Raw genomic sequence first — 24,808 nt, 5'->3', positions numbered from 1 at the left:
TCCCTTTCATCCACTCTCCCTTCTATCTACCCATCCCTGCATTTATTCACCCACCCACCCATCTGTTCATCTGTCCATCCATCCATCTACCCATCCATTCAGCCATATTCATTGATCCATTGATCTTTTGATCTGTTGATCCAGCCAGTCCAGCCAAAGAGTCTTTCATTCATGCAAATATATATTGATACTTGCTGGGTAACAGGCTCTGCTCTGGTACAGAGAATACTATCATGAACAAGATCCTGGTCTCAGGACTTTGCTTCTCTTTTCCTTCAAGGAGATCTTGGTCATGCTCTAGCCTAGGGTTTCACCCATACACAAATGCTGGAAGCAGAGAGCCACTCTGCCCAGGGACAGCCCTGTCTGCAGGGTGGAAGAAGCACACAGGGACTGCAACATTGAGAAGCTGTTTTCTAACAACTGATCCTTATCCTGCCCCAGGTGTCCCTTTATGGATGCTGTTAACTTCCAGATTCTGTTTGCCTTCTTTTGCATTTAAATGAGGGGCTGAAAGATGGTGCAGATAAAACTTTGCTGTTTTCAGAATCTGAGGATCAGGGAAGAGGCAAAAGGCAATGTGTGCAAAGCAAAAAGCAGTGTAATTACCAGAAGAGACAATGCTTAGCAGGCAGCAGACCCGGCCTGCAGTTCCAGCTCTGCCTGGCTTTTTGTGTGACTTTGGACAGCACTCTTGCTCTTTTTTCTTTTCTTTTCTTTGTTTTCTTTTTGTGATGGAGTCTCGCTGTGTCGCTCAGGCTGGAGTTCAGTGGCACAATCTCGGTTCACTGTAACCTCTGCCTCCCAGGTTCAAGCGATTCTCCTGCCTCAGCCTCCTGAGTAGCTAGGAGTACAGGTGCCTGCCATCACGCCCAGCTAATTTTTGTATCTTTTTAGTAGAGACGGGGTTTCACTATGTTGGCCAGGCTGGTCCCAAACTCCTAACCTCGTGGTCCGCCCGTCTTGGCCTCCCAAAGTGCTGGGATTACAGGTGTGAGCCACCACGCTCGGCTCACTCTTGCTATTTCTGAGCCTCCATTTCCTTAAGTGAGGGGCTAGGACACCAAGAGTTATGGAGGACCTTTTGGCCCTTACATTCTGAGAACACATGCAACTGAACTGGGTCCAAGAATAGTGGTCTTAAGTGACACGTCCCTACGAGGTCCTTCCCTAGACTCCCTGAATAGGGTCTGGAGGGCTGGAAAGTGAACCCATTACCTGGCATCAAGCGGATGGGTACCTCTGAGGGGCCCTTCAGACATCCCCAGTTCGGTGATTTGGCCTCAGCTGAGCTCCTGCATCTGCCTCTGTCCCTTCCCAGCCCCAGGCACACTGCTGCTGGCAGTTGGTCACTTGATAATTTGCAGTTGACAGAGCACTTTCCCCATCTACCCCCTTCTGATCTTCACCAGGTGGGCACGGAAAGGACACGCCTCTCCACAGCCACCCAGCAAGTAGTGGGAAGGCTGAGTCTCAAAACCAAGTCTCCCTAATTCCAGTGGGCTGGGGGAGCCTTTTACCCCTGTTTTACAGTTGAGAAAGGGGTACGGGGAAGCAAAACAACCATGTGTTCAGTAGGCCCAGGCTGTGGGGTCAGCCACCTTGGCTCTGAACCCTGACTTCACTTACCAGCTTTTCACCTAGAGAAACTTACTGACCTATTCTGGGCCATGGTTTTCTCATCTGTAAAGCAGGGATCATAGGTTGCCTATCTCATAGGGGTTTTGTGAGAAGTAAATGAGTTAATATAGGTAAAGTGCATACAGCAAGGCCTGGCATGTAGTAAGTGCTCAATAGATGTTAGCTGCTATCGTTGTTGTTACTGTCATCACACTGCCTCCCAGGATTGGGGAAAGGACTCATTGAAATGCTCCTTCACTAGAAGGGCTCCTAGAAAGAGGTTTGCAAACTTTGAAGTAATAGATAAGGTTAAATATTATTTAATGCATCCTGGACTGGCAATATTGAGCTAACTGTTCTAATCTATTGAGCTAAGGACCATTCATGCTGAAGCCCATGTATCAGGTAATTAAATAAAAACATCTAGAGGATTCTGGGTACAAATAGAATCCTTTCAGAGAAACCTCCAGGTGAACTCTTTGGTGGCAGCTGTCTGTCATAAGTGACCCTGGGTGGTGGAGTTCACTGTTATTCTTGGAATCAGGAATCAAGTAGATCACAGGGAGTTTGGCCCCAGGGTGCTTGGGTTATCTTCTCCAAGCATGGGATTTTTGGAATGAAGTTTAGAGGCTATCCTGGGAAGTTTGGCCTGTCGGAGCGCAGGAAGACTACTCTGTGGCTCAAGAAGAGTAGAAAATGATGTAAAGGGAGAGAAAATAAAAAAAGAAAACTAGGCAAAGGATATGTGCGAATTGAGAACACCCAGCTGGGCTGCTGACCTTGAGTGAGTGGATGGATGCATGGTGATTGGACAGGAAGATCTAGCTGTAAATAGAAAGGCTGTCTTTTCCCCTGAACTACCCAGCGCAGATGACAGATTCGTGGTGAGGCAGGCAGACTTAGAAGCCAAAATAGAAAAAGGAGATGTAGCAGGAATCATTGAACGCAGACAGGGATGGGATCCAGACATGAAAAACACCAGCAATATGGTGGTGAGGCAAAGAAACCAGGGTTGTCTGTGGATGTGGAGGGACATGTCGAAGGGGAAAGGTGGGGTCCTGGAGACAGCTGCAACATGTGTTCCCACCCTTTAGCCACACCTGTTTTATATTATTTTATTTCTTCTTTGCATTCCATCCGTTTTTGCTCATTTGTAATCTCCCTAAAACTCCTAGAAACCCCCTTCCTGCTGATTTCATCCTCTCTGTATGCCAGTTCCACCAAGACCATATCCAAATGACTCAATGGACTCATTTATTTTATTTTTATTTTAAGTTCCAGGATACATGTGCAGGACACGCAGGTTTGTTACACGGGTAAATGTGTGCCATGGTGGCTTGCTGCACCTGTCGGTCCATCACCTACATGCATTAGCTATTTATTCTGATACTCTTCCTGCTGCCGCCGCCCCTGACAGGCCCCAGTGTCCTTTTAACCAAGGCATGAAGATCATCAAAATAGGCACCTGCTTTGATTATCTGCAAGTCTGCAGTCACCCCTTTTGGCCACTAGATGTCGAGAACGCATCAATATGGCACATTTTCTGGTCCGTTGAGTTATTTGGATGTGATCTTGGTGGAACTGGCATACAGAGAGGATGAAATCAGCAAGAAGGGGATTTTTAGGAGTCTTAGAGAGATTGCAAATGAGCAAAAATGGATGGAATGCAGAGAAGTAATCTTTCCACCAAGATCCACGAAGAAAAGTTGACTGCATTTTAAATCCATGTATCGTTTTACAAGTTTGGGAGATTTTTAGGATAAAGGAAGAAGGGAGAAACATGGCATAAAAAAAAATATATATATATATATATATATATTTTACATTAGTTAATGTTCTCCAGAGCTTGTAAGCATTTCCAAGTGAGCATGTTTAAGGTTCTTAAACCCTGAGCCCAAATCAGGGATGATAATGATGATGATGATGGTGGTGGTGGTAGCACCTGATAGATACCTCCATGGCTCTTACTATGTGGAAGGTATTGTTCTCAGCACTTGACAGAAACTGACTCATTTAGTGCTCACAAGCAGCCTAGGAAGTAAGTGCTATTATTATCTGTGTTTTACTTATGAGGAAGCAGAGGTCAGAGAGGTTGTGTGACTTGTCCAAGGTCACACAGCTGGCAAGTGGGAGCATCAGGATTCAACCCAGACACTTGTCCATATTCTTACCTTCTATGATCTGCAATAGATGTTGCCATATTGACTCCTGGGCTGTGGCAAAGGGAACTTTCTGGGCAATGAATCAGTGCTGTGATTTAATGATAAAAGTCGCAGAGGCTGGGTACAGTGGCTCACACCTGTAATCCTAGCACTTTGGGAGGCTGAGGCGGTGGATCACCTGAGATCAGGAGCTCAAGACCAGCCTGACAAACATGGTGAAACCCCATCTCTACTAAAATATAAAAATTAGCCAGGTGTGGTGGCGGGCACCTGTAATCTCAGCTACTTGGGAGACTGAGGCAGGAGAATCGCTTGAACCCAGAAGGTGGAGGTTGCAGTGAGCCGAGATCGTGCCACTGTACTCCAACCTGGGCAACAAGAGTGAAACTCTGTCTTAAAAAAAAAAAAAAAAAGGCACAGAATTCCTCATTCTAATAAACTCACTTCACAGCACTTCAAATGACAAGGAATAAGATTTTAGGGTTGGCCAGGAATTCATTCTGAGTTCTCCGACTTACAGGGCTTGGTTAGATAGGAGCACATTTCATTCCCGGAGGGAAGCCTTTATTCTATTAGCTGTTATAGTAATCCAAACCACAGAAGAGAATGAACAAGGCCCAGGAGCCATGGATTCCAGAAGTTCCTTAGCATAGAAAGATGGTCATACACTTGGCATTGCAAAAGAAAAGTACATTTCTAGTTGAGGACCAGCAAAAATGCTATTGGTATGGAGCAGCCCAGTCAGTGTTCAAACTACTAAAAGTATTGATGCCTGCTCAGAAAGTGGTAATGAATTAAAGAAATTCATTAAGGGCTGGGTGTGGTGGTTCACACCTGTAATACCAGCACTTTGGGAGGCTGAGGCAGGAGGATCACATGAGCCCAGGAGTTCGAGATGAGCTTGGACAACATGGCAAAACTCCATCTCTATTTATGAAAAAATGATACAGACAATCTAGGATGATCTGGTAGAAAAAGTGGTGGATTAAAAGTGAGAGTCCAGATTTCCAGTATGGTTAAATATATGTTTACCATATGACCCTCCATCCCACCCCTGGGTATTTACCTAAGAAAAATGAAAATACATGTCCACACAAATAAATGTACATAAGCATTCATAGCAGCTTTATTCAAAATAGCTAAAAACTATAAACACCTTGAGTAGCTATGGACATATGACTAAGTAAACAGATTGTGGCATAACCATGCAATGGAATACTTAGCCATAAAAAAGAAGTTCTGATATGTACAGCATCATCAGTGAATATCAGAAAAATTATGCTGAGTAAAAAGAGGGCTGACCCAAAGGAGTTTATATTGTATGATTCCATGGAACTGGATTCTGGAACACACGACAGAAGGCAAACCTATGATTGGGGCTGGGGTGGGGTCAGGTATTGGCTGCAGAGGGGCATGAGGGATCTTTCTGGTGTAGTGGAAGTTCTATATTTTGCTTGTGATCCTGGATACATGGATGTAAAGTTTGGTGTCTCTGCACTGATACTTGGTGATACTTGGCACCTCTGAGCCTCAGTTTCCCTGTTTGTCAAACTGAAAGGTTGTTTAATTAGATGATGTCTAGAATTTCTTCTGGCTCAGAAATTTCCCCTGTAATAACAATATTCATTTGCTATTATGGAAGTAGAGTAGCAAAGTGCAATTTGCTTTATAGGAATTGTTTCCTTTTTTTTTTTTTTTTGAGATGGAGTCTTGCTCTCTCGCCCAGGCTGGAGTGCAGTGGCATGATCTCAGCTCATTGCAAGCTCCGCCTCCCTGGTTCGCGCCATTCTCCTGCCTCAGCCTCCCGAATAGCCGGAACTACAGGCGCGTGCCACCATGCCTGGCTAATTTTTTGTATTTTGTTTAGTAGAGACGGGGTTTCACCATGTTAGCCAGGATGGTCTCGATCTCCTGACCTTGTTCGTGATCCTCCCACCTCAGCCTCCCAAAGTGCTGGGATTACAGGAGGAATTGTTTTTATAGGCAAGGATGGATTTATTCCAGAGAGCATGGAATATCTATTGGGTTACTTAATATTACTCATTTTGGGTACAGAGCCATTTGCAGCCCATTGTACTTCAGGAAACAGCTGAGAAAATGATTTGTGTGTAAGATGGATGTTCCCCATTCAATTCCTATGGGTATGTGAGGAGGGACTATCCCTGCGGCACCGGGAGGAGAGGGAGGGATGCCACAGTCACTGCTGGCAGGGCTAGAGAGGATAGCTGAGCAAGGGCCGGGCTTGCCTTGTCACTTCTGACAGTCCCCAGATGCTTGGAGCTATGGTTACCCTTTTAAATTTCCTCCTTATTTATTTGTTTATTTATTTATTTATTATTTTTAAATGTCCTCTTTACTAGCCCATGCCTGGCTCTTAGTTAGGATTTAATGATGATGTTGATGATATCCAGTCCTCAGAGAGTCTGTGCAAAAGTAAAGGAAGGCAGGTGCCCAGAGCGTGTTGTGGGACCAGGGCAGCGGCCAACTAGAGCGTAGAACTTGGTATGGAGCCAGGAGCAACAGGGAGGGCCATGCTGGGTCATAGCTGGGTGCTGATTTCCCCGATTTGTGCGCCTCCAGGTCATGAAAACCTACCACATGTACCATGCAGAGAGCATCAGTGCAGAAAGCAAGCTGAAGGAGGCTGAGAAGCAGGAGGAGAAGCAGTTCAATAAGTCAGGAGACCTCAGCATGAACCTGCTCCGGCACGAGGACCGGCCCCAGCGCCGCAGCTCTGTGAAGAAGATTGAGAAGATGAAGGAGAAGGCGAGTGGGGGCCCTGGGCTGGGAGCGATTGGGGACAGGGCGCAAAGGGGAGGGCCATGCTCTTGGCGGACAGCCTTAGCCTTCCCCCTTTTTTCCCCACATCCCAGTGGGGTGGTGGTGGGTACGGGGGATGGGACAATGTAGCCAGTATCTCTTCTTTTGGAGATTGGTGTTCTAGTGGAAGCAGGGCCGGACATGCCCCTGCTAGCACTGGTTAGGCCTGACTTAATGCTAAAGTCAGCAGGCAGATGAGGTGCTCAACTCACAAGTAAGCTGAACTGTGATGAGATTCACACCCAGCAAGCACCTTCTCAGATGACCTGGAATCACCAGGCATTAGTGGGAGCAGGCGCTTGTTCCAGAGGCCAATTTAATGGCCAAGGGTAGGGGCTGGGGGTGAGGTGGGAACTGATTACTGAATGTGTCTCAATAAGAGGAACCAGCACCTGGAAACCTGGTGAAGGGCTCATTCCAAAATTGCCATTGCCAACTCAAAGATGAGAGAGTTAAGATCCCTGTGTATTGATTCTGGAAAAGTCCTTCAGTAGGGTGTGGTGGAAGGAATTCTAGCTTTGGAGTCAGATGGGCTGGGTTTTGAAAATGCCACTTTTATAACACCTCTCTGAGTTGCAGTTTTGAAATCTGACAGGAGTGGCAAATTCATCTCATCTCTCATGTCAATTCTGATCAATTGCCCAGAGCGCTGGACTGAGAATCGTGAAACCCTATCCAGATTTAGTTAAAAACAGTGCTGTAGGTCTGGCCACGGTGGCTCATGCCTGTAATATCAGCATTTTGGGAGTCCAAGGCGGGAGGATTGTTTGAGCCCAGGAGTTCGAGACTAGCCTGGGTAAAATGGCAAAACTCCATCTCCATGGAAAAAAAAAAAAAAAAGGCAAAGAATTTGAATAGATGTTGCTCTTAAAAAAACATGCATGAGTGGCCAACAAGTACATGAAAAGACTGTCTGGGCCAGGCATGGTGGTTCACTCCTCTAATCCTAACACTTTGGGAGGCCGAGGTGGGCAGATTGTTTGAGCTCAGGAGTTCGAGACCAGGTTGGGCAATATGGCAGAACCCCATCGCTACAGAAAATGGAAAAATTAGGCAGGTGTGGTGTCATGTGCCTGTAGTCCCAGCTACTTGGGAGGCCGAGGTAGGAGGATTACCCGAGGGAGGTCGAGGCAGCAGTGAGCCATGATCCCTTCACTGCACTCCAGCCTGGGCAACAGACCTTGTCTCAAAAAAAAAAAAAGAAAAAAAAAGATTGTCTCTATCATTAGTGATTAAGGAAATGCAAATCAAACTCAATGAAATATCACTTTGCACCCACAAGGATAGCTAGAATTAAAAAGGCAGACTAGGGCTGGGCGTGGTGGCTCATGCCTGTAGTCCCAGCACTTTGGGAGACCAAGGCGGGCGGATCACAAGGTCAGGAGATTGAGACCATCCTGGCTAGCAAGGTGAAACCCCGTCTCTACTAAAAATACAAAAAATTACCCAGGCGTGGTGGTGGGTGCCTATAGTCCCAGCTACTCAGGAGGCTGAGGCAGGAGAATGGCGTGAACCTGGAAGGCAGAGCTTGCAGTGAGCTGAGATTGCGCCCCCGCACTCCAGCCTAGGTGATCGAATAAGACTCTGTCAAAAAAAGAAAAAAAAAGGCAGACTATAGGAAGTATTGGTAAGAATGTGGAGAAATTGGAATCTTCACACACTACTAGAGGGAATGTACAATGATTCTATCACTTTGGAAAGCAATCTAAATGTTAAACATAGACTAAGTTACCGTGTGACTCAACAGTTTTATTCATAGGTATCCACCCAAGAAAAATAAAAACATATGTCCATTCAAAGACTTGTACATGAATAGCAGTATTATTCATAATAGCCAAAAGATGGAAATGACTCAGATGTTCATCTGCTGATGAATGGTTAAATAAAATAAAATAAAATGTGGTATATCCATGTGATGGAATATTATTCAGCCATGAAAAGGAGTGAAGTGCTGATACACACTGCAACATGGATGAACCTTGAAAACAGTGTGCTAAATGAAAGAAGTCAGTCACAAAAGGCCACATTTATGAAATGTCCAGCATAGACAAATCTATAGAAATAGAAGATAGATGATTGGTTTCCAGGGGCTAAGGAAGAGGAAAATAGGGAGTAACTGTGAATAGGAGCAGGGTTTCTTTCTGGGATGATGAAAATATTCTAAAGTTAGATAGTGATAATGGTTGTATGACTCTGTGAATATAGTAAAAATAAATAAAAATAAAATAAAATAACCAAGCAGGGAATGATAGGACTACAACATAGGGAGAAACAGAGAGGTAGAGTGAGTGCTGACTGGAAGTCCAGAGGCTGATTTTTAGTTCAGAGTTTTATTTTTAGTTCGATTAGATACTTGGCTCTTGGGCAAGCCACTTCTCTCCAGTTCTCATTTCCTCATCTATAAAATAGATGAGTTTAACGAAAATATCTTTAACATCCTTCCTAGGTATAACATTTTATGAGTCTATGAAGGGCTAAACATGGTCTCAGGGTCATGGTCATAGTGGGCCACTGGAAATAGGCCAAGAATATCAAAACTCTCTGTGGGGGTCGGGTGCATGGCTGGTGTAGGAAGTAACTGCCAGGACCCTGGAGAAAAGTTAGAGATCTCTGAAGAGAATTAAAAGGTTGAGAACTCACTGTGGAATAGGAGGGTGTAAGAATGTCTAGGCGAAGGAGGAAAACCATTTATTTACAGAGACCTGACTTTTACGCAGCAACGGGACTCATTAGTCTGAAAGGAGCAGGGGACAGCTCTGCAGCCCGCTTACTCTTTCCTGCTCCATTCCCAGGCTGGCCCAGACAGGAGCAGCTCCCTGGGAGGCATTTGGGTCCCGGCTGAGATGGGCCGCTCTGGCTACCTCACCCCGCCTCTCCCCACCACTCCCATCCAGTCATCCTCCTCCCTCCTGTCCTCCAGTCACTGAAAATGACTGAACACCTACCTTGTGCAGGGACAGTTCTGGGCACTCCAGACCTAGCAATGAACAAGGCAGATCAAGTCCCTAACCCCACTTATTTTCTAATGGGAGGTCACTGACAATCAACAAATAAATAAAAGGGTAGGAAAAAGAAAAAAACAATTTCAGGTGGTGGAAGTGCTCATAAAGAAAAGAGTCGGGCAGGGGTGGGCAGAGGGAGTGGGATGAGCTTGTTATCGAAGGCCAATCTGGCCTCGAGACCTTGGGCCAAGGCGGAGGGAACCATGAGTCTGAGGGCCTTGAGGTAGGAATGAACTTGGCCTCTTAAAGGATGATCAAGGAGGCTGAGCAAGTGAGGGGGATCATGGGGGAAGGTGGAGCTTGAGAAGTGGACGGGACCAGGCCGTGGAGGGTTTCTCAGTTTGGTTCGTCGCTGGAGGTTGCTGGGTAGGGGTCTTATTGATTGATTGATTGAGACGGAGTCTCCTTCTGTCACTTAGACCTGGAGTGCAGTGGTGCAATCTCCGCTTACTGCAACCTCTCCCTCCTGGGTTCAAGTGATTCTCCTACCCCAGCCTCCCAAGTAGCTGGGACTACAGCTGCAGGCCACCACACCCAGCTAATTTTTGTATTTTTAGTAGAGATAGGGTTTTGCCCTGTTGGCCAGGCTGGTCTTGATCTCCTGGCCTCAGGTGATATGCCTGCCTTGGCCTCCCAAAGTGTTGGGATTACAGGCCAATGCTCCCGGCCAGGGATCTGATTTACACCCTACCCTAGCAAGGACAGTCGGAGGCTGCTACTTATCTAGTGTCCTCATCGGCTGTGCGGGTGCAATGTAAAGGGAGCTGCCTGAGTCCAGGTCCAACCCTTACTCATCTAGCAGTTGGAGGTCTTCCATAGGTGTGTCTGTGCAGGGCTTGGGTGGCAGGAAGTTACTATAAAGAAAAAAAATCACTGGGCCGGGCATGATGGCTCACGCCTGTAATCCCAACACTTGGGAAGCTGAGGTGAGAGGATGGCTTGAGGCCGGGAGTTCCAGACCAGCCTGGGCAACATAGTGAGACCCCACTCTCTCTAAAAAACTTTAAAAACAAAAACTAACCAGGTGTGATGGCATGCATCTGTAGTCCCAGCTACTCAGGAGGCTGAGGTGGGAGGATTGTTTGAGTCCAGGAGTCAAGGCTCAAGTGAGCTATGATCACACCACTGCACTCCAGCCTGGGTGACACAGCAACACCCTGTCTCTAAAAAAAAATAAAAAATTAAAAAATTAAAAATAAAAAAAATCACAAGTCCTGTCCTCTTAAACGGCTTTTCTTATGTCTACTCTTTTCTTCTTCCAGAGGCAGGCCAAGTACTCTGAAAACAAGCTGAAATGCACAAAGGCCCGGAATGACTACTTGCTCAATCTGGCAGCCACCAATGCAGCTATAAGCAAATACTACATCCATGACGTCTCCGATCTGATCGATGTGAGCTCCCTGGGGAGTCTGGGACTGAGCAGGGCCCACATCTGGGCTGGCGCACATCACTGGCTGAAGGAGGGGCTGGTCTTTGTCTTTAGCTGACATTCTGGGGTAGCCAGGGGTCTTTTGAGCCCTGCCGGAGGGGAGGGGCAGTAAATGTTTGGAAGCAGGAAAATGAGTGTTACCTCATGGTGTCTATTTTCATGAGTGGGACATGGGCCTCTGGTGGCCCCAGTGGAGTTGACTTGGGCAGTCGTATATCCAGTGCCGACTTCCCAAGTGCCCTCCTGGACACCAGGTCCTTTGCTGGGTTTGAGGGATTCAGGGGTGACCCATACACAGTTCATGCCTTGGGGGATTTCCCAGTGTGGTAAAGGAGATGTTATTGGTAACATGTTTAGCGCCCCTAGGGCCACTCAGCCAGACACACATACATGCGAAAGAAAGTAGCAAATGAGACAGACTTAATTATGCAGATCAGCTTTGTGTGGGGAGATTATCTCGGGAGAAATCGGGCAGCTTAAGCAAATGGAGAATGGAAGACTGACTCCCAAGTACCAGCTGTGCAGGACACGCCACAGGGACAAGCAGACTGGGAGAAGGAACACTGTGAGCGGAGGCGCTGGGGAGGGCGTCTTTGTCATCTAAGTAGGAGCCAGGACTGTTTCTCTTGTGTCCCCCTTCCTGCACAGATGGGGGAGCTGGCCCTGTCCATGCTTAATAAAGGCTTGGTATTGGTTGATGGGCTCTTTTCCTGGTGTATCCTGTCGGGAAGTCAGGGGGCTCCTGCTTTTCCCATGGCTCCAGAGGGGGACCCGTTGTCAGCATTGCAAGGAGAGGGAGCTCCCAAAGGGCCCAAGGACAGACCTTCCTCTTTCCTACTTTTCAACTTTCCTTTTTGCCCTTTCAGCCCTTTTATTGACTCGTTTACCATATATTAGTGGAGCACCTGCTGTTGTCAGGCACTTGAGGTGCAGGAGCCAGTGGGTTGGCCCTCGGGGAGCGCACCTTACCAAGGACATGTTGATAGATGATTTTAATACTAACTGGCAGGGGTCACAGTGAGGGAGGTAGAGGGAAATGTGGACCCCTGGAGAAGGAACACCTGACCAACTCTGAGTGGGGAGAACATCAAGGAAGCCTTCCTGGAGGAAGTGACCTCTAAACTGAATTCTGAAAGAAGAGTATTCCAGGCAGAGGGGATGCATGCACACCACCCTAAAGAAGAGAAAGATGGTCCAGGAGCAGTGGCTCATGTTTGTAATCCCAGAACTTTGGGAGGCCAAGGCGGGTGGATCATGAGGTCAGGAGTTCGAGACCAGCCAGGCCAAAAATTAGCTGGGAGTGGTGGTGGGCACCTGTAATCCCAGCTACTCGGGAGGCTGAGGCAGGAGAATTGCTTGAACCCACAAGGCGGAGGTTGCAGTGAGCTGAGATCACGCCACTGCACTCCAGCCTGGGTGACCGAGCGAGACTCCATCTCAAAAAAAAAGAGAAAGATGGTGAATATAGGGAGCCTAGTTCTACTGTTGCGCACATCTCGACCGCAACTCCCACTGAGGGCCACAGTGCGGTTTGTGCAGTAGGATTCCAAAGTGCCTTGGGGCCTCCGGGATGGAAGATTCAGCTGTGGAAAGGGAGGTAATTGTAAGTCATTGTGGTGGCCGGTGACCACCCCTCCACATCCTGGCTCTCACCTGTAACCTTCTCTTGTTGCCTCTCCCCAAGTGCTGTGATTTGGGCTTTCATGCCAGCCTGGCCCGCACCTTCCGGACCTATCTCTCAGCTGAGTACAATCTGGAGACTTCTCGCCACGAGGGACTGGATGTCATCGAGAATGCAGTGGACAACCTGGATTCCCGAAGTGACAAGCACACAGTCATGGACATGTGCAATCAAGTCTTCTGCCCTCCACTCAAGTTCGAGTTCCAGCCCCACATGGGGGATGAGGTAGGCTTCCCCCTGGAGCCCGGACTTGGGGCTGCCTCCCTCTGTTCCCCCATGTGCTCCAGAACATCAGCCCGGGTTGCACATACGGGAAGTTTCTATCCGAGGCCTGGGGTCAAACTCCTGGTTCATGGGCTTCCCCAGCCTAGGAGTTTACCACTAATACCCTAATCTTACTGTCTCAAGTGCCCCCCATGCAGAATTGCAGGACCTTGGCTTCCTTTACAACCCCTCCCAGCTATGTCTAGAAGACTCCAAGGGAGCCCCAGTCTGCACACAGGCTCATGTTCTTCCCCCAGATGCCGAGGTGAGGTCCCTGGGAAGCCTGGGCCTCACTGTAGCCTCACTACAGCCATTCAGGCTGGTGCATTCCACTAGGGCACTCCCTTCCTCCAACACTTACAAGCCTTTGATATGCCAGACAATCCAGTTTCCTTCAGTGCTTGTACTGCTCAGATCCTTGTTACATTCTGAAAAAACAAACAGACAAACAAACAAACAAACAAATGAGAAACAAATGGGAAGAAGGCCGTTGTGACTGGCCCCACCACAGCCCTACTAGTTACCCAAGGCTTACAAAATCCCTTATGCAAATAGTTGCCTGAGCTTATCTGTGTCACTGCTTCCTCTGGGCATTGGGGGAACCCACTCCAACAGTGTCCCTGACCCAGCCAGCCTCTGGGTCCCAGTGAGGCTCAGCTGGGCTGTCCGGGGCACCTGCTAGGAGGGGAGGGGCAAGGAGGCATCTGAGAAGATGGCATTTGCCAGACCCTCTGCATGGCTCTGCCCACTGGCTTCTGCAGGGCTGCACTGCTGTGCCTGCCCCATCCCTCTGCCGTCAGCTCCAACTCTTTCGATCCATCACCTGGACCTGAAAATGCGGGCCTCATGGTGACCACTGGTGACCATAAACTTTGGGTTGCCCAGTCAGTGGCAAATAACTAATACTGTCCAGAGAGCCCTAGTGTCCCTTGTGATCCTAGCTGTGTTCCTGGAAGGGGTGAGGTGCACATGCCTGCCAGCAGCCTAACCTGCAGGTAATACTAGAATCCCACATGAGAGGTGGAGGGCGGTGGCTCACGTCTGTAATCTCAGCACTTTGGGAGGCCGAGGCAGGTGGATCACTTGAAGTCAGGAGTTCAAGACCAGCCTGGCCAACATGGTGAAACCCTGTCTCTGTTAAAAAAAAAAAAAAAAAAAAAAATTAGCTGGGCATGGTGGCAGGTGCCTGTAGTCTCAGCTACTTGGGGGGCGGAGGCAGGAGAATCGCTTGAACCTGGGAGGCGGAGGTTGCAGTGAGCTGCGATAGCGCCACTGCATTCCAGCCTGGGTGAGAGTGAGATCCTGTCTCAAACAAACAAACAAACAAACAAAAAAAGGCGGAGGGAGAACAGCATTTCTCAGGTGCTTCCCCTCCTCCAGCCCTCACCCAGTCAAGTGCTGGGGGATGAAGAGCTATGAGCTGTGAGAGTGCATTGTCTCACAGCTGCCCTGCTGCAGCATCGTTCTGCGGCACAATGGGAGTGTGCCCTGATTGTTTCCCATTCAGGTTTTTTCCCATTGGCTTCTCTTAGGTGGTTGCTTTCTTGCCACAACTTCTTGCCTTGAAATTAACCAATTAATTTTGCTTAGTAAGATTATGTTAAGGCTCTTTGTAAACCTCCACTTGCTTCCCAAATGTAGATCATGACTGAAAGGCCACACCTGGCAATGGCAAGAGGGCAGACTTTGAGTAGGAAGGCCCTGGTTCTCATCTGGCATTGGTTGCCATGGCCACTTATGAGCTCTGTGACCTTGGGTAGGTCACTCAACCTTTCGGAGCCTGTTTCCTGGACTGTGATTGGGATGTTAATGGTAGCACCCCCACTCCTCGGCCCTAGCTCCACACAGGTGAGGAGGGCACAGGGCAACCACAGATGGTGGCTGTTATTCCTGCAGGTGTGCCAGGTCAGCGCTCAGCAGCCCGTCCAGACAGAACTGCTCATGCGGTATCACCAGCTGCAGTCCAGACTGGCCACCCTCAAGATAGAGAATGAGGAGGTGAGTGAGCCCCTCTGCCCTATAAGGGATTTCCTTTGGAAGGCCTGGCTTGTCCCAAGGAGTCCACTTGTGCCACGGAATGCATAAGAAATGATAGTTCCACTTATAAGATGGAATAGTACACAATCATTAAAACCACACACACTAAGAATCATTAATAGCCTGGGGGAACGCTTATAAGATGTTAAATTGAAGAAAAACAAAAGGCAGGAGGCTGAGGCAAAAGAATTGCTTGAACCTGGGAGGCAGAGGTTACAGTGAGTTGAGATCACGCCACTGCACTCCAGCCTGGATTACAGAGTGAGGCTCCATCTCAAAACAAACAAACAAACAAAACACAAAAGGAAATAGGACTGTATGTTCAGTATTGCCATAACTGCAGTACACTAAAGCATGTGTATATTTCTAGGCATAGAAAAAAGACTGGAGGGAAATGCTTAAATGTTATTAGTTGCTATGTTTGCATTGTGGGGTGATAGGTGCTTTCTGTTTACTTCTTTGCACTTTCTTCTATTTTCTGCAATGAATTTCTGTTTTATCATTAGAAATAACAGTAGGTATTTTAAATTACACAATGAAATAAACAACCCAGGGCACACTAAATGTGACATGGATTCTGAGCTCCAAGGAGCGGGTCAGTCTTACCAGACCCAGCCTCCCTCCCCTGCAGCTGTGGGGCATAGGATTCTCAGCAAGTGGGTACAGATGGAAATACCAGTGCAGTGGCTCTATTCTGTGGACTGAAGAGGCCAGATGGGAAACATCCTTTTCCAACCTGGACTCCTCCTCCAAGGAGGATGTCAACAAACTGGAAGCCCCTGGAGAAAGGACACCAGGATGGAGGGAGTGACACTCGAGGTCATGGGCAGGTTTATTTTTGAAAGTGCAGTCATGGTGGGGAGGTGGGAAGACACAGTCCTGATCTTCAAATCTCAAGAGTGCTATCCTGGGCAGAGAGGGCAACTTTGCTTTTCAGCTCCACAAAGGACATACCTAGGACAAATGTGAGACAGATTGGAGCTCAGGATGATAGCAAATCAGTGCAGTCCCCAGGGGGAGGTTGTATGGAGACAAATTATATATTTGTTTTTCAAACCTGGAAAGAGACAGGAGATGAACAGAGTGTTTTCTTTATTTATTTATGCCCTATATCTTCCCTCAAAGGATTTTAAATTGTTTACACGGAATAGCATATGGATCATAATGTTAATGGAATTTAAATTTGAAATCAGGGCCAAAGAAAGGAGAATGAAGCCAGTGTTCCTCTGTATGAGCTGCTAACGGGCTTGAATAGACTTAATTTTGAACCTGAGCTTCCTGTCATGCTGCATTAGAAAGAAGAATTGATTCATGTATTCATTCAACAATATTTATTCAAGTATTTATAGAGCACATATTGTGTACCAAACATTGTTCTAGATAGAGAATAAAGTGAGTGAACACAACACAACATAGCACCTCCTCTCAGGGAGGGAATATTCTAGTGAGAAAAGACAGATAATACTTAAAACTGTTGACAAAGAGAGTCAAACTCTGTAAAATACTTGAAGAGATTTATTCTGAGCTTAATATGAGTGACCAATGGCCTGTAACATAGCCCTCAGGAGATACTGAAAACATGTACCCAAGGTGGTTGGGCCACAACTTGATTGTATACATTTTAGGGAGATGTAAGGCATCAATCAATACATGTAAGATGTACTTGGTTTGATCTGGAAAGGTGGGACAACTGGAAGCAGGGGCTTTCAGGTCATAGGCAGATTCAAAGATTTTCTGATTGGCAATTGGTTGAAATAGTTAAGTTATTGTCTAAAGAAAGGAATGTCAGGGTTAAGATAAGGGGTTATGCAGACCAAGGTTTTATCATAGAGATGAAGCCTCCAGGTAGTAGGCTTCAGAGGATAGACTGTAAACGTTTCTATCAGACTTAAAGAGTCTGTTCTAACAGTAATTCTAAAAAGGAGGAGGGTATAATGAGGTAGGTTTGCCGCCCCCTTCCCATCATGGCCTGAACTAGTTTTTCAGGTTAACATTGGAATGCCCTTGACCGAGAGGAGAGGTCCATTCAGATGGTTGGGGGCTTAGAATTTTATTTTTCATTTACAAAACACAAAAACAAGCCAAGAAATGAATGAGCTTGGAAAATATTAGACAGTAATAGGCACTGAGTGAAGATATCGGGGGGGCCTGATGTCACCAGGAGGTGACATTTAAGCTGAGGTCTGAGTGACAAGAAATAGACTTTGAGTGACAATAATTTTATAACAAACATTGGAGGCAGTTTTTCCAGGTACTATTTTTGGAACCAGCCTCCAAAGCAAAGAATCTGCCCTTTAGACACAGTTCAGCAAAGGGGTGCTGTAAGGTCAGGGCCCGTGGACCCTGCTCATGCAGGCTTCTGGTGGTCCCATGAAATTCCAGAAGAAAAACTGGAGTCCTAACTGAACAATGTGTGCCTCAGCAGCTGTCTTCCTGGAGTTTTCCTTTTCTCAGCTGGGCTTTTGATAGGAGTTCAATAGCAGATACCTGGAGAGTTTGTTCACGAAGAATGGCTGCCCACCATTGTCAGCTTTGTCTCTACCCTTCTCTGAATGAAGAGAACTAGAGCATGTCTAATGTTGTCTTTACTCAAGTGACCACCTTGCATTGGAGGAGCTGGTTTGGAGTTACATAATTAGGCCAAGAGAAGCAAACCTAGAAACCTGGGTTCCTCATTTGTTGCAACATTCCTCAAGGTTCTCTCTAGCAGGAGCCATACAATAAAATGTCTTTAAATTGGGCAACCTGGCTTCTCATCCCAGCCAGCTGTGTGATTTTGGGCTGGCGACTAATTTGTGTTTTCCACATTAATACAGTGAGAAGGATTATTTTTGTTCTGCCTATATCCTAGGGATTTTATATGGAAGAAGTAAAGCGACAGTTGGGAAAGGGACTTTAAGGGTCAACGGCAGTATGAAAATACAGGATTTTTGTCAATCTGCTGTGTTTCTCCAGGTTAGGAAAACCCTGGATGCCACCATGCAGACATTACAGGACATGCTGACTGTGGAGGACTTTGACGTCTCCGATGCCTTCCAACACAGTCGATCAACAGAGTCTGTCAAGTCGGCTGCCTCTGAGACCTACATGAGCAAGATCAACATTGCCAAGAGGAGAGCCAACCAGCAGGAAACAGAAATGTTTTATTTTACAGTAAGTGGCATCCTGGGCCCAGAACCACAGTGTCTGCCAACCCACTGGCAGTGACTTTTCAGGAGCAACCCAAGCTACTGAGAACCAGAGAAACCACATGGGTCAACTGGACCTGAGACTCCACCACCATGCTTTTAAAATTAAGTTGCCTGGCTTGGTTTTCTGAAATGCAGAAAGTGAATTCCCAATGGGTAGCACTGGCATTGATCTTGGGTGATGATTATTGACATTTTCTTGCTCTAGAAAAAAACCGAGACAGTTTTATTCAGTGGGGTGATAAGAAAATGGCTAACAGAGTCAGGTGCAAGTCCCAAGGAACAACCCTAAAATTATGTATATAGATTATCATGTTGAATTGTCTTAAATTTAGGTGTGAGCTTTGGGAAAAAATGCCCTAAAGAATCCAAGCAAATTGCTCTTTAGTTGCTTGCACTTCATGTAAAATCCCATGTTAATTATCTTCCATTTGGACAGGGACTGGGAGGAGCAAGGAGACAGAGACTGGGGCTTTAGTTCAACATGTGTTTACTGAGCATAGAATATTAGGTTTGTAAGGGACCTTAAATCTTCCATGGGATGCTTGAGTCTGTTCAGCCACATCCCTGCCCAGGAGCCATCCTAACTCTGCCTGATTGCTCCCAAGATTAAAAGCTCCCTTTTCCCCCAAACAGCCTTTTTGTTTGCATTGTGCCTGGCTTTTAGTATTATCATGTTTTCCTTTATCTTTGCTATCTTCAAAAATCTACCTCACTGGGATTTCTTGGTTCTCTTCTCTGGGACCACCACGAGTGGAGGCTAATTCTACATGACAGTATTTCACATGGTTGCAGGGAACTGGGATTTCATTTCTCCAGGCTAAATGTATCTGATTCTTTCAGTCCTGCCTTATAAACTTTTGTTTTGAGTAGCCTCAGTATCCTAGTGGCTCTCTCCTGAACATGTTCCATGTGCTGATGCCTCTTCTAAGGTGAGACTCCAAGCAGTGGTCGGCCCAACACAGAAATGAGCAAAACTGGCTGGGCATGGTGGCTCACGCCTGTAATCCCAGCTCTTTGGGAGGCCAAGACAGGCAGATTGCCTGAGCTCAGGAGTTCGAGACCAGCCTGGGCAACATGATGAAAAGCCGTCTCTACTAAAATACAAAAAATTAGCTGGGTGTGGTAGTGTGCGCCTGTAGTCCCAGCTACTCGGGAGGCTGAAGCAGGAGAATTGCTTGAACCTGGGAAGCGGACTTTGCAGTGAGCCGAGATTGTGCCACTGCCTCCAGCCTGGGAAACAGAGCGAGACTCTGTCTCAAAAAAAAAAAAAAAAAAAGAATTGAGCAAAATGTTCACCCCTTCTATACCAGGTACTATGCTCCTATTCATACATTCTAAGATCATATTCTTTTATTATTATTTTAAGGCTAAGTTAATATCACTTATAGCTCTCTTCCCTGCATGCTGCCATTAACCAGGCCTCACTCTTCCTAAGGCTTTGTAGGGGATGTCTTGGGCAGGTCTTCTGTTTATCACCAGTTAGTTTTCCTCTTGATGAATTCAATTCATGGTTTTAGTCAACATCCTGATCCAGTTACTCAGCATACATGCTGTCTCCTCAAACCTGTGTTACCTGCAGATTCAGTGAGCGTGGCTTCCAAAGTTTAATCAATTTAAAAACTAATGGATATACCAAGGCCAAGGCCAAAGACAGAGGTGTTAAAAATATGCAACTAGGGCCAGGCGCCATGGCTCATGCCTATAATCCTAGCACTTTGGGAGGCCAAGGTAGGAGGATCCCTTTAGCTCAGGAGTTTGAGAGCAGCTTGGGCAACATAGGACGACTCCATTTCTACAAAGAAAAAAAAAAAAAAGGCTAGACATGGTCCATATCTGTGGTCCCAGCTACTCAGGAGGGTGAGGTGGAAGGATTGCTTGAGGCTGGGAGGTTGAGACTGCGGTGAACTGTGATTGCACCAGTGCACTCCAGGCTGGGTGACAGAGGGAGGCTGTTTCAAAAAAAAAAAAAAAAAGAATAAAAGAAAAGAAAAAAGAAAAGCAATGAGGCTAATATCGACTGAACTGTAGTCATTTAACCCATCACAAACCCACCCAATTCTAACCGAGCTCCATCTTGTAACTGGCTTTGTCAAATCCCTGGTCGAAAACCAGTAGTCGACACACACTGCATTTTCTCCAACACCCTTTGACCCTGTCAAGGAAGAAAACAAAGCAGAGCTTAGCGAAGCAGCCCACGCTGATTGCTGGCATTCGCCACTTCCATGGGGCCTACTGTGTTCACAAAGAGAATTTATGGTTACAACATGCACATGAATATTAATTCACTTTCGCAGTAGAAGCAAATAAATCTGGGGAACAGAATTCAAGAAGGGGGTTCAGCCTACTCGAAGTTAGGAGGATTCTCCAGTATCTATGACTAAGGGTCATAAGATGTTATAGTTTATTCTTAATATTTAGTTTGTTAGCGTGGTTTCCTAGTATACCTTCTCATGACTCATTATTTTAGGTCTTTTTAAGGACATCATAATCCTTTAAATACAAACATCAATACAATTTGATGGCATTCTTTATTTTGTGGACATTCGTTATTCTTCAGATGGTTGAAGCTTAAATGAGGCGGACAGAGATGGGTTACAAAGCCCCAGGCTGTAATTTGCACTAACCAGTGGATGACCTGCCAAGGCATGTGTTATGTGTTTTGGACTAGATCTTCAACTTCTTGGGGCAGTGAGACACGGTGAACAGAATATCAGCTTACCCCTCAGCTCTGCTTTTTTGGGGAATTCTTGGATAGGAGATAAAATGAGAGGACATTATTGCTGAAAGCATCTATAGAGAGCCTCTCAGACAGTAGTTACCAAACTGAAGTGTGCATTTGAACCATCTGGGAAGCTTGTTAAAAATGTAGGTTCTCAGCCAGGCATGGTGGCTCATGCCTGTAATCCCAACACTTTGGGAACCGAGGTGGGTAGATCACTTGAGCTTGTGAGTTCGCGACCAGCCTGGACAACATGGCAAAACCCCATCTCTACAAGAAATACAAAAGTTAGCTGGCCATGGTGGTGTGTGGCTGTAGTCCCAGCTACTTGGGAGGCTGAGGTCCCAGCTACTTAGGCTGCTGTGTGCCTGTAGTCCCAGCTACTTGGGACGATGGCTTGAGCCTGGGAGGCAGAGGTTGCGATGAGCCAAGATTGTGCCACTGCACTGCAGCCTGGGCAATAGAGCCAGACCTTATCTTAAAAAAAAAAAAAAAAAGGAGGTTCTCAGACCACCACTCTCCCAAGATGGGCACTTGGAATTGTGAACACTTCTGGGCCTCACTGGTTCCTCCTTCAGTGTCAAATGAGGGGTTAGACTCAAGGTATTCTTGAACAGGAATCTGCGCCGTTGACAGTCTCCCCAGCTGGTTACGAGCCCCTGGCCCTCTGCCCCACACTTGGAGAAACACTGAGTCTACTCTCAGTTCACACTGGGGAGGACATGGAGGCCCAGAAGTGCTCAATAATCTGCCGAGGTCACCCAGTGAGTGACCACAGCTCTGAGCTTCTGTTTCCTTCTGGGTAGAACAGGCCTGATGATGCTTTCCCCATTTACCGTCCAAGATTGTGATGAGGCTTAAACATACGTATGTGAAAACTGTCAGGTGCTCTGCAGATACAAAGGGGAGTGACTCTTAATGGCCACTAGGCCAGGTCCTGGGAGCCTAGGACCATGGAAAAGGAGAGAGGACACCACAACCTCCCACCAGCCCGTTCATTCCAGAGCATCAAGGTGGTCCAGCATGAGGTGACCCCAGTCTTATTTGTGTATATGTCAGCCCTCACCCCAATGGGTCTTTCTCCCACGCTGTCAATGGGAAGGTGGTGATGTTAGAGGCCCTCCTCTACAGTTGACTTGGGGGTGTCTGAGCCTCTACAACTCACTTTTCTCTGGCCCTTTTTTTAGTGTGCTGGCTGGGACAATAGAGTGGGTTTCTCTTTGAGAAACTAGCAGGTAGATTTGGGGCAGTCACATCTACTTCCTTGACTTTATTCTCAGAGCTCTTGCAATTATCATGCCCCTTGCTTACAAAACTCCTTCCTGCAGGTCCCCATGTGGCCCCCTTTCCACCTCCTTCAGACCTTGGCTCAAATGTCCACTTTGCAGTGAGGTCTTCCTGGACTTCCAATCCACTGTTCACACTTTATTTTATTTATTTATTTATTTATTTATTTATATTTTGTGGAGATGGGGGTCTCACTCTGTTACTCAGAATGGAGTGCAGTGGCATGAACATAGCTCATTGCAGCCTCAACCTCCTAGGCTCAAGTGATTCTCTCACCTTGGCCTCCTGAGTAGCTGGCACTACAGTACACGCCCCCAGGCCTAGCTAGTTTTTAAAACTTATTTTTTAGAGACTGGGTCTTGCTATGTTGCCCAGGCTGGTCTTGAACTTCTGGCCTCCAGCAATCCTCTCACCTCAGCCTCCTGAGGAGCTGGAATTACAGGTGTGTGAGTTACCATGCTCAGCTCTGATTTCTTTTTATCCATAGTATTCACCACCACCTGACCGAGTGGTATTTTACTTATCTTTTTTGTTCATTTATTGTCTCCCTCCCCACTCCACCACATAAGCTTCAAGAGGGCAGGGATCCAGTGAAATTTCTCAGCACCTACTCTAAACCAGTCACAGCTTTAGGCACTGGGGAGCCGGAGATGAGCTGGGTGTGGAGCCCACCCTCTAGCAGCTGGCCATGCAGCAGAGGCATGCCCGGTGGGGCTCTGAGACTGTACAGGTAGGGGAAGCTGGTACCCATGTAGAGGTGGCTGAGGCCCAGGCTGAGTTCAGGCAGGTAGGTGTGTTTCTGTCCTGGCCTGTTCTCTGTCCTTCAGTACCGCTCTCAGGTGCACTGCACTGGGCCAGGGCCCTGAACTAGGAAGCAGGTTGGGGCTGGGTGTGGCCCACAGCTGACTTTCCATGGGACCTTGGACAAACCACTTCCTGGTGCAAGCTTCATTTTTCTCATCTATAAAAGAAGAAAATCCTATCACCTACTGCAATTTGGGTTATTTTAATGGGAAAGCCTCTCAGGGGCCTGCAAGCCCTTCCTCCTTCAAAGCGGGGCCAGATGAAAGGAAGACTTGATCCCAGGCTCCTCTGACAGATCTGATAAAGCTCTCTGGCCTCGGCTGAGCGTGGCCCCGGGATGGTTCCCATTTTTATTGCTCTTGGCACATAAGCACAGTGGAGCTTTGATGACGAAAGAGGCCCTTTGCTTTGTCTCCTTCTGGCCTTTACCTGACAAAGGCAGCTTTCACTGCTCCCATTCTCCCCCGGCTTGCTTTGTGTTCCTAACCCCTGACCTGAAAGGCCTGGAGCCCTCCAAGGCCTGGCCACAGCATGGCAGCGCTGAGGATCTAGATGGAGGAAAGCAAAGACGCAGATGCAGAGACCTCTCTGTTCCCTGCACTGGGGTCCCTGCGGGTGACATGATCTCTCTTCGGCTTCCCTGTCCCAGAGGTCAGTTGCAGAGGCATATATCCCATTACTCGGCCTTGCAATCTATAACTTCTTTGTGCCTTGTGTCTTACAGAAATTTAAAGAATATGTGAATGGCAGTAACCTCATCACCAAGCTGCAGGCCAAGCACGATTTACTCAAGCAGACCCTGGGCGAAGGTGAGTGAGGTGGCAGAGGGCCTCTGGGAGGTGCTCTGTTCCCCACTGAGTTTCACTGTGTCCCCCTGACGTGTTGAGCTGCTTAAGCTTTAGACAGCAGGCATCTGGCAGAATGAACCTGGACTGACCAGGACTGGGCAGGCTGGGAAAATCACCTTGGTACAGATGCCTTGGGGGTCCAATCTGGCTATAGAAAATAAAGGGCGTGACTTGCTTTTTGATTAATAGAAAGAAAAAATAAATAAACAAAGAGAAAATAGAGGGCAACCACAAGTCTTAGTTTAGGTTGGCAGGGACAGTCCAAGGCAAACTGATAGAGGGGCACCCATCAGGTAGGGAATGGGAATCCAGGGCCTCAGAGGCCGGCACTGACATTTTTCAGCAGACACTGTTTGCAAGGAATACTACTGGAGTGTCTGGCCAGGGTTCTAGGTCCAGAGAAGGAAAATCCATAGAGTAAGTCAGGGTTTGGCCCTTGAGGGACCTGATGACCAGGCTTAAAGCCACTCACAATGCCTTCCAGTGGCAGTTGGAATAAAATCCCAGCTGCTGTCATGGCACGTGAGGCCTTATAGCACTTAGCTTCTGCCTGCTTCCCTGACCTCATCGGTCATTCTCCCTTTCCTTACTATGCTGTAGCCACACTGAGCAAATTTCTGCCCTTCAGGACTCACCAAGCTTGTTCCTGTCCCAGGGCCTTTGCATCTGCATGGGTAACCACCACTGAAATCAGGGGATAGAGCTTTTCAGTTACACTAAAAAATTCCCTTGTGCTCCTTTGCAGTCAGCCCCTCATGCTCTACTCTGATCTGATTTCTGTCCCTGCAGATTAGTTTTGTGTGTTCTAGATAGTAAGAGCGGGGAAACTTTGGGTGCTGATGGAAATAAATGTTCCATATCCTGATTTGAGTTACATGGGGGTAGACATTTGTTAAAAACTCATTGACTAGGGGATAGGAGTGGGGAAGACTTAGTTGCAGTGA

General features: G+C 47.1%; 1 protein-coding gene across 4 annotated transcripts in view; it reads left to right on the top strand.

Annotated features, from left to right (window-relative positions):
- Positions 1-24,808, top strand: part of SRGAP3 (SLIT-ROBO Rho GTPase activating protein 3) — a 268,212-nt gene that overhangs the window by 181,711 nt on the left and 61,693 nt on the right. For all 4 annotated transcript variants that reach the window (XR_004436994.1, XM_033210534.1, XM_033210533.1 and 1 more), the window contains exons 5-10: positions 6,363-6,548; positions 10,867-10,995; positions 12,718-12,939; positions 14,875-14,976; positions 17,971-18,168; positions 23,741-23,825. Coding sequence is in view for 3 of the 4 variants with exons in the window: in XM_033210534.1 (XP_033066425.1) it covers positions 6,363-6,548; positions 10,867-10,995; positions 12,718-12,939; positions 14,875-14,976; positions 17,971-18,168; positions 23,741-23,825 (922 nt within the window). In the remaining variant the exon portion in view is untranslated. The remainder of the gene's footprint in view (positions 1-6,362; positions 6,549-10,866; positions 10,996-12,717; positions 12,940-14,874; positions 14,977-17,970; positions 18,169-23,740; positions 23,826-24,808) is intronic.

The sequence above is a fragment of the Trachypithecus francoisi genome, unplaced genomic scaffold (genome assembly GCF_009764315.1).
Source record: "Trachypithecus francoisi isolate TF-2019V2 unplaced genomic scaffold, Tfra_2.0 Lachesis_group0, whole genome shotgun sequence".
Lineage (NCBI taxonomy): Eukaryota > Metazoa > Chordata > Mammalia > Primates > Cercopithecidae > Trachypithecus > Trachypithecus francoisi.
Note: the sequence above shows the minus strand (reverse complement) of the source record. Positions and strands in the feature narration are given on the sequence as shown.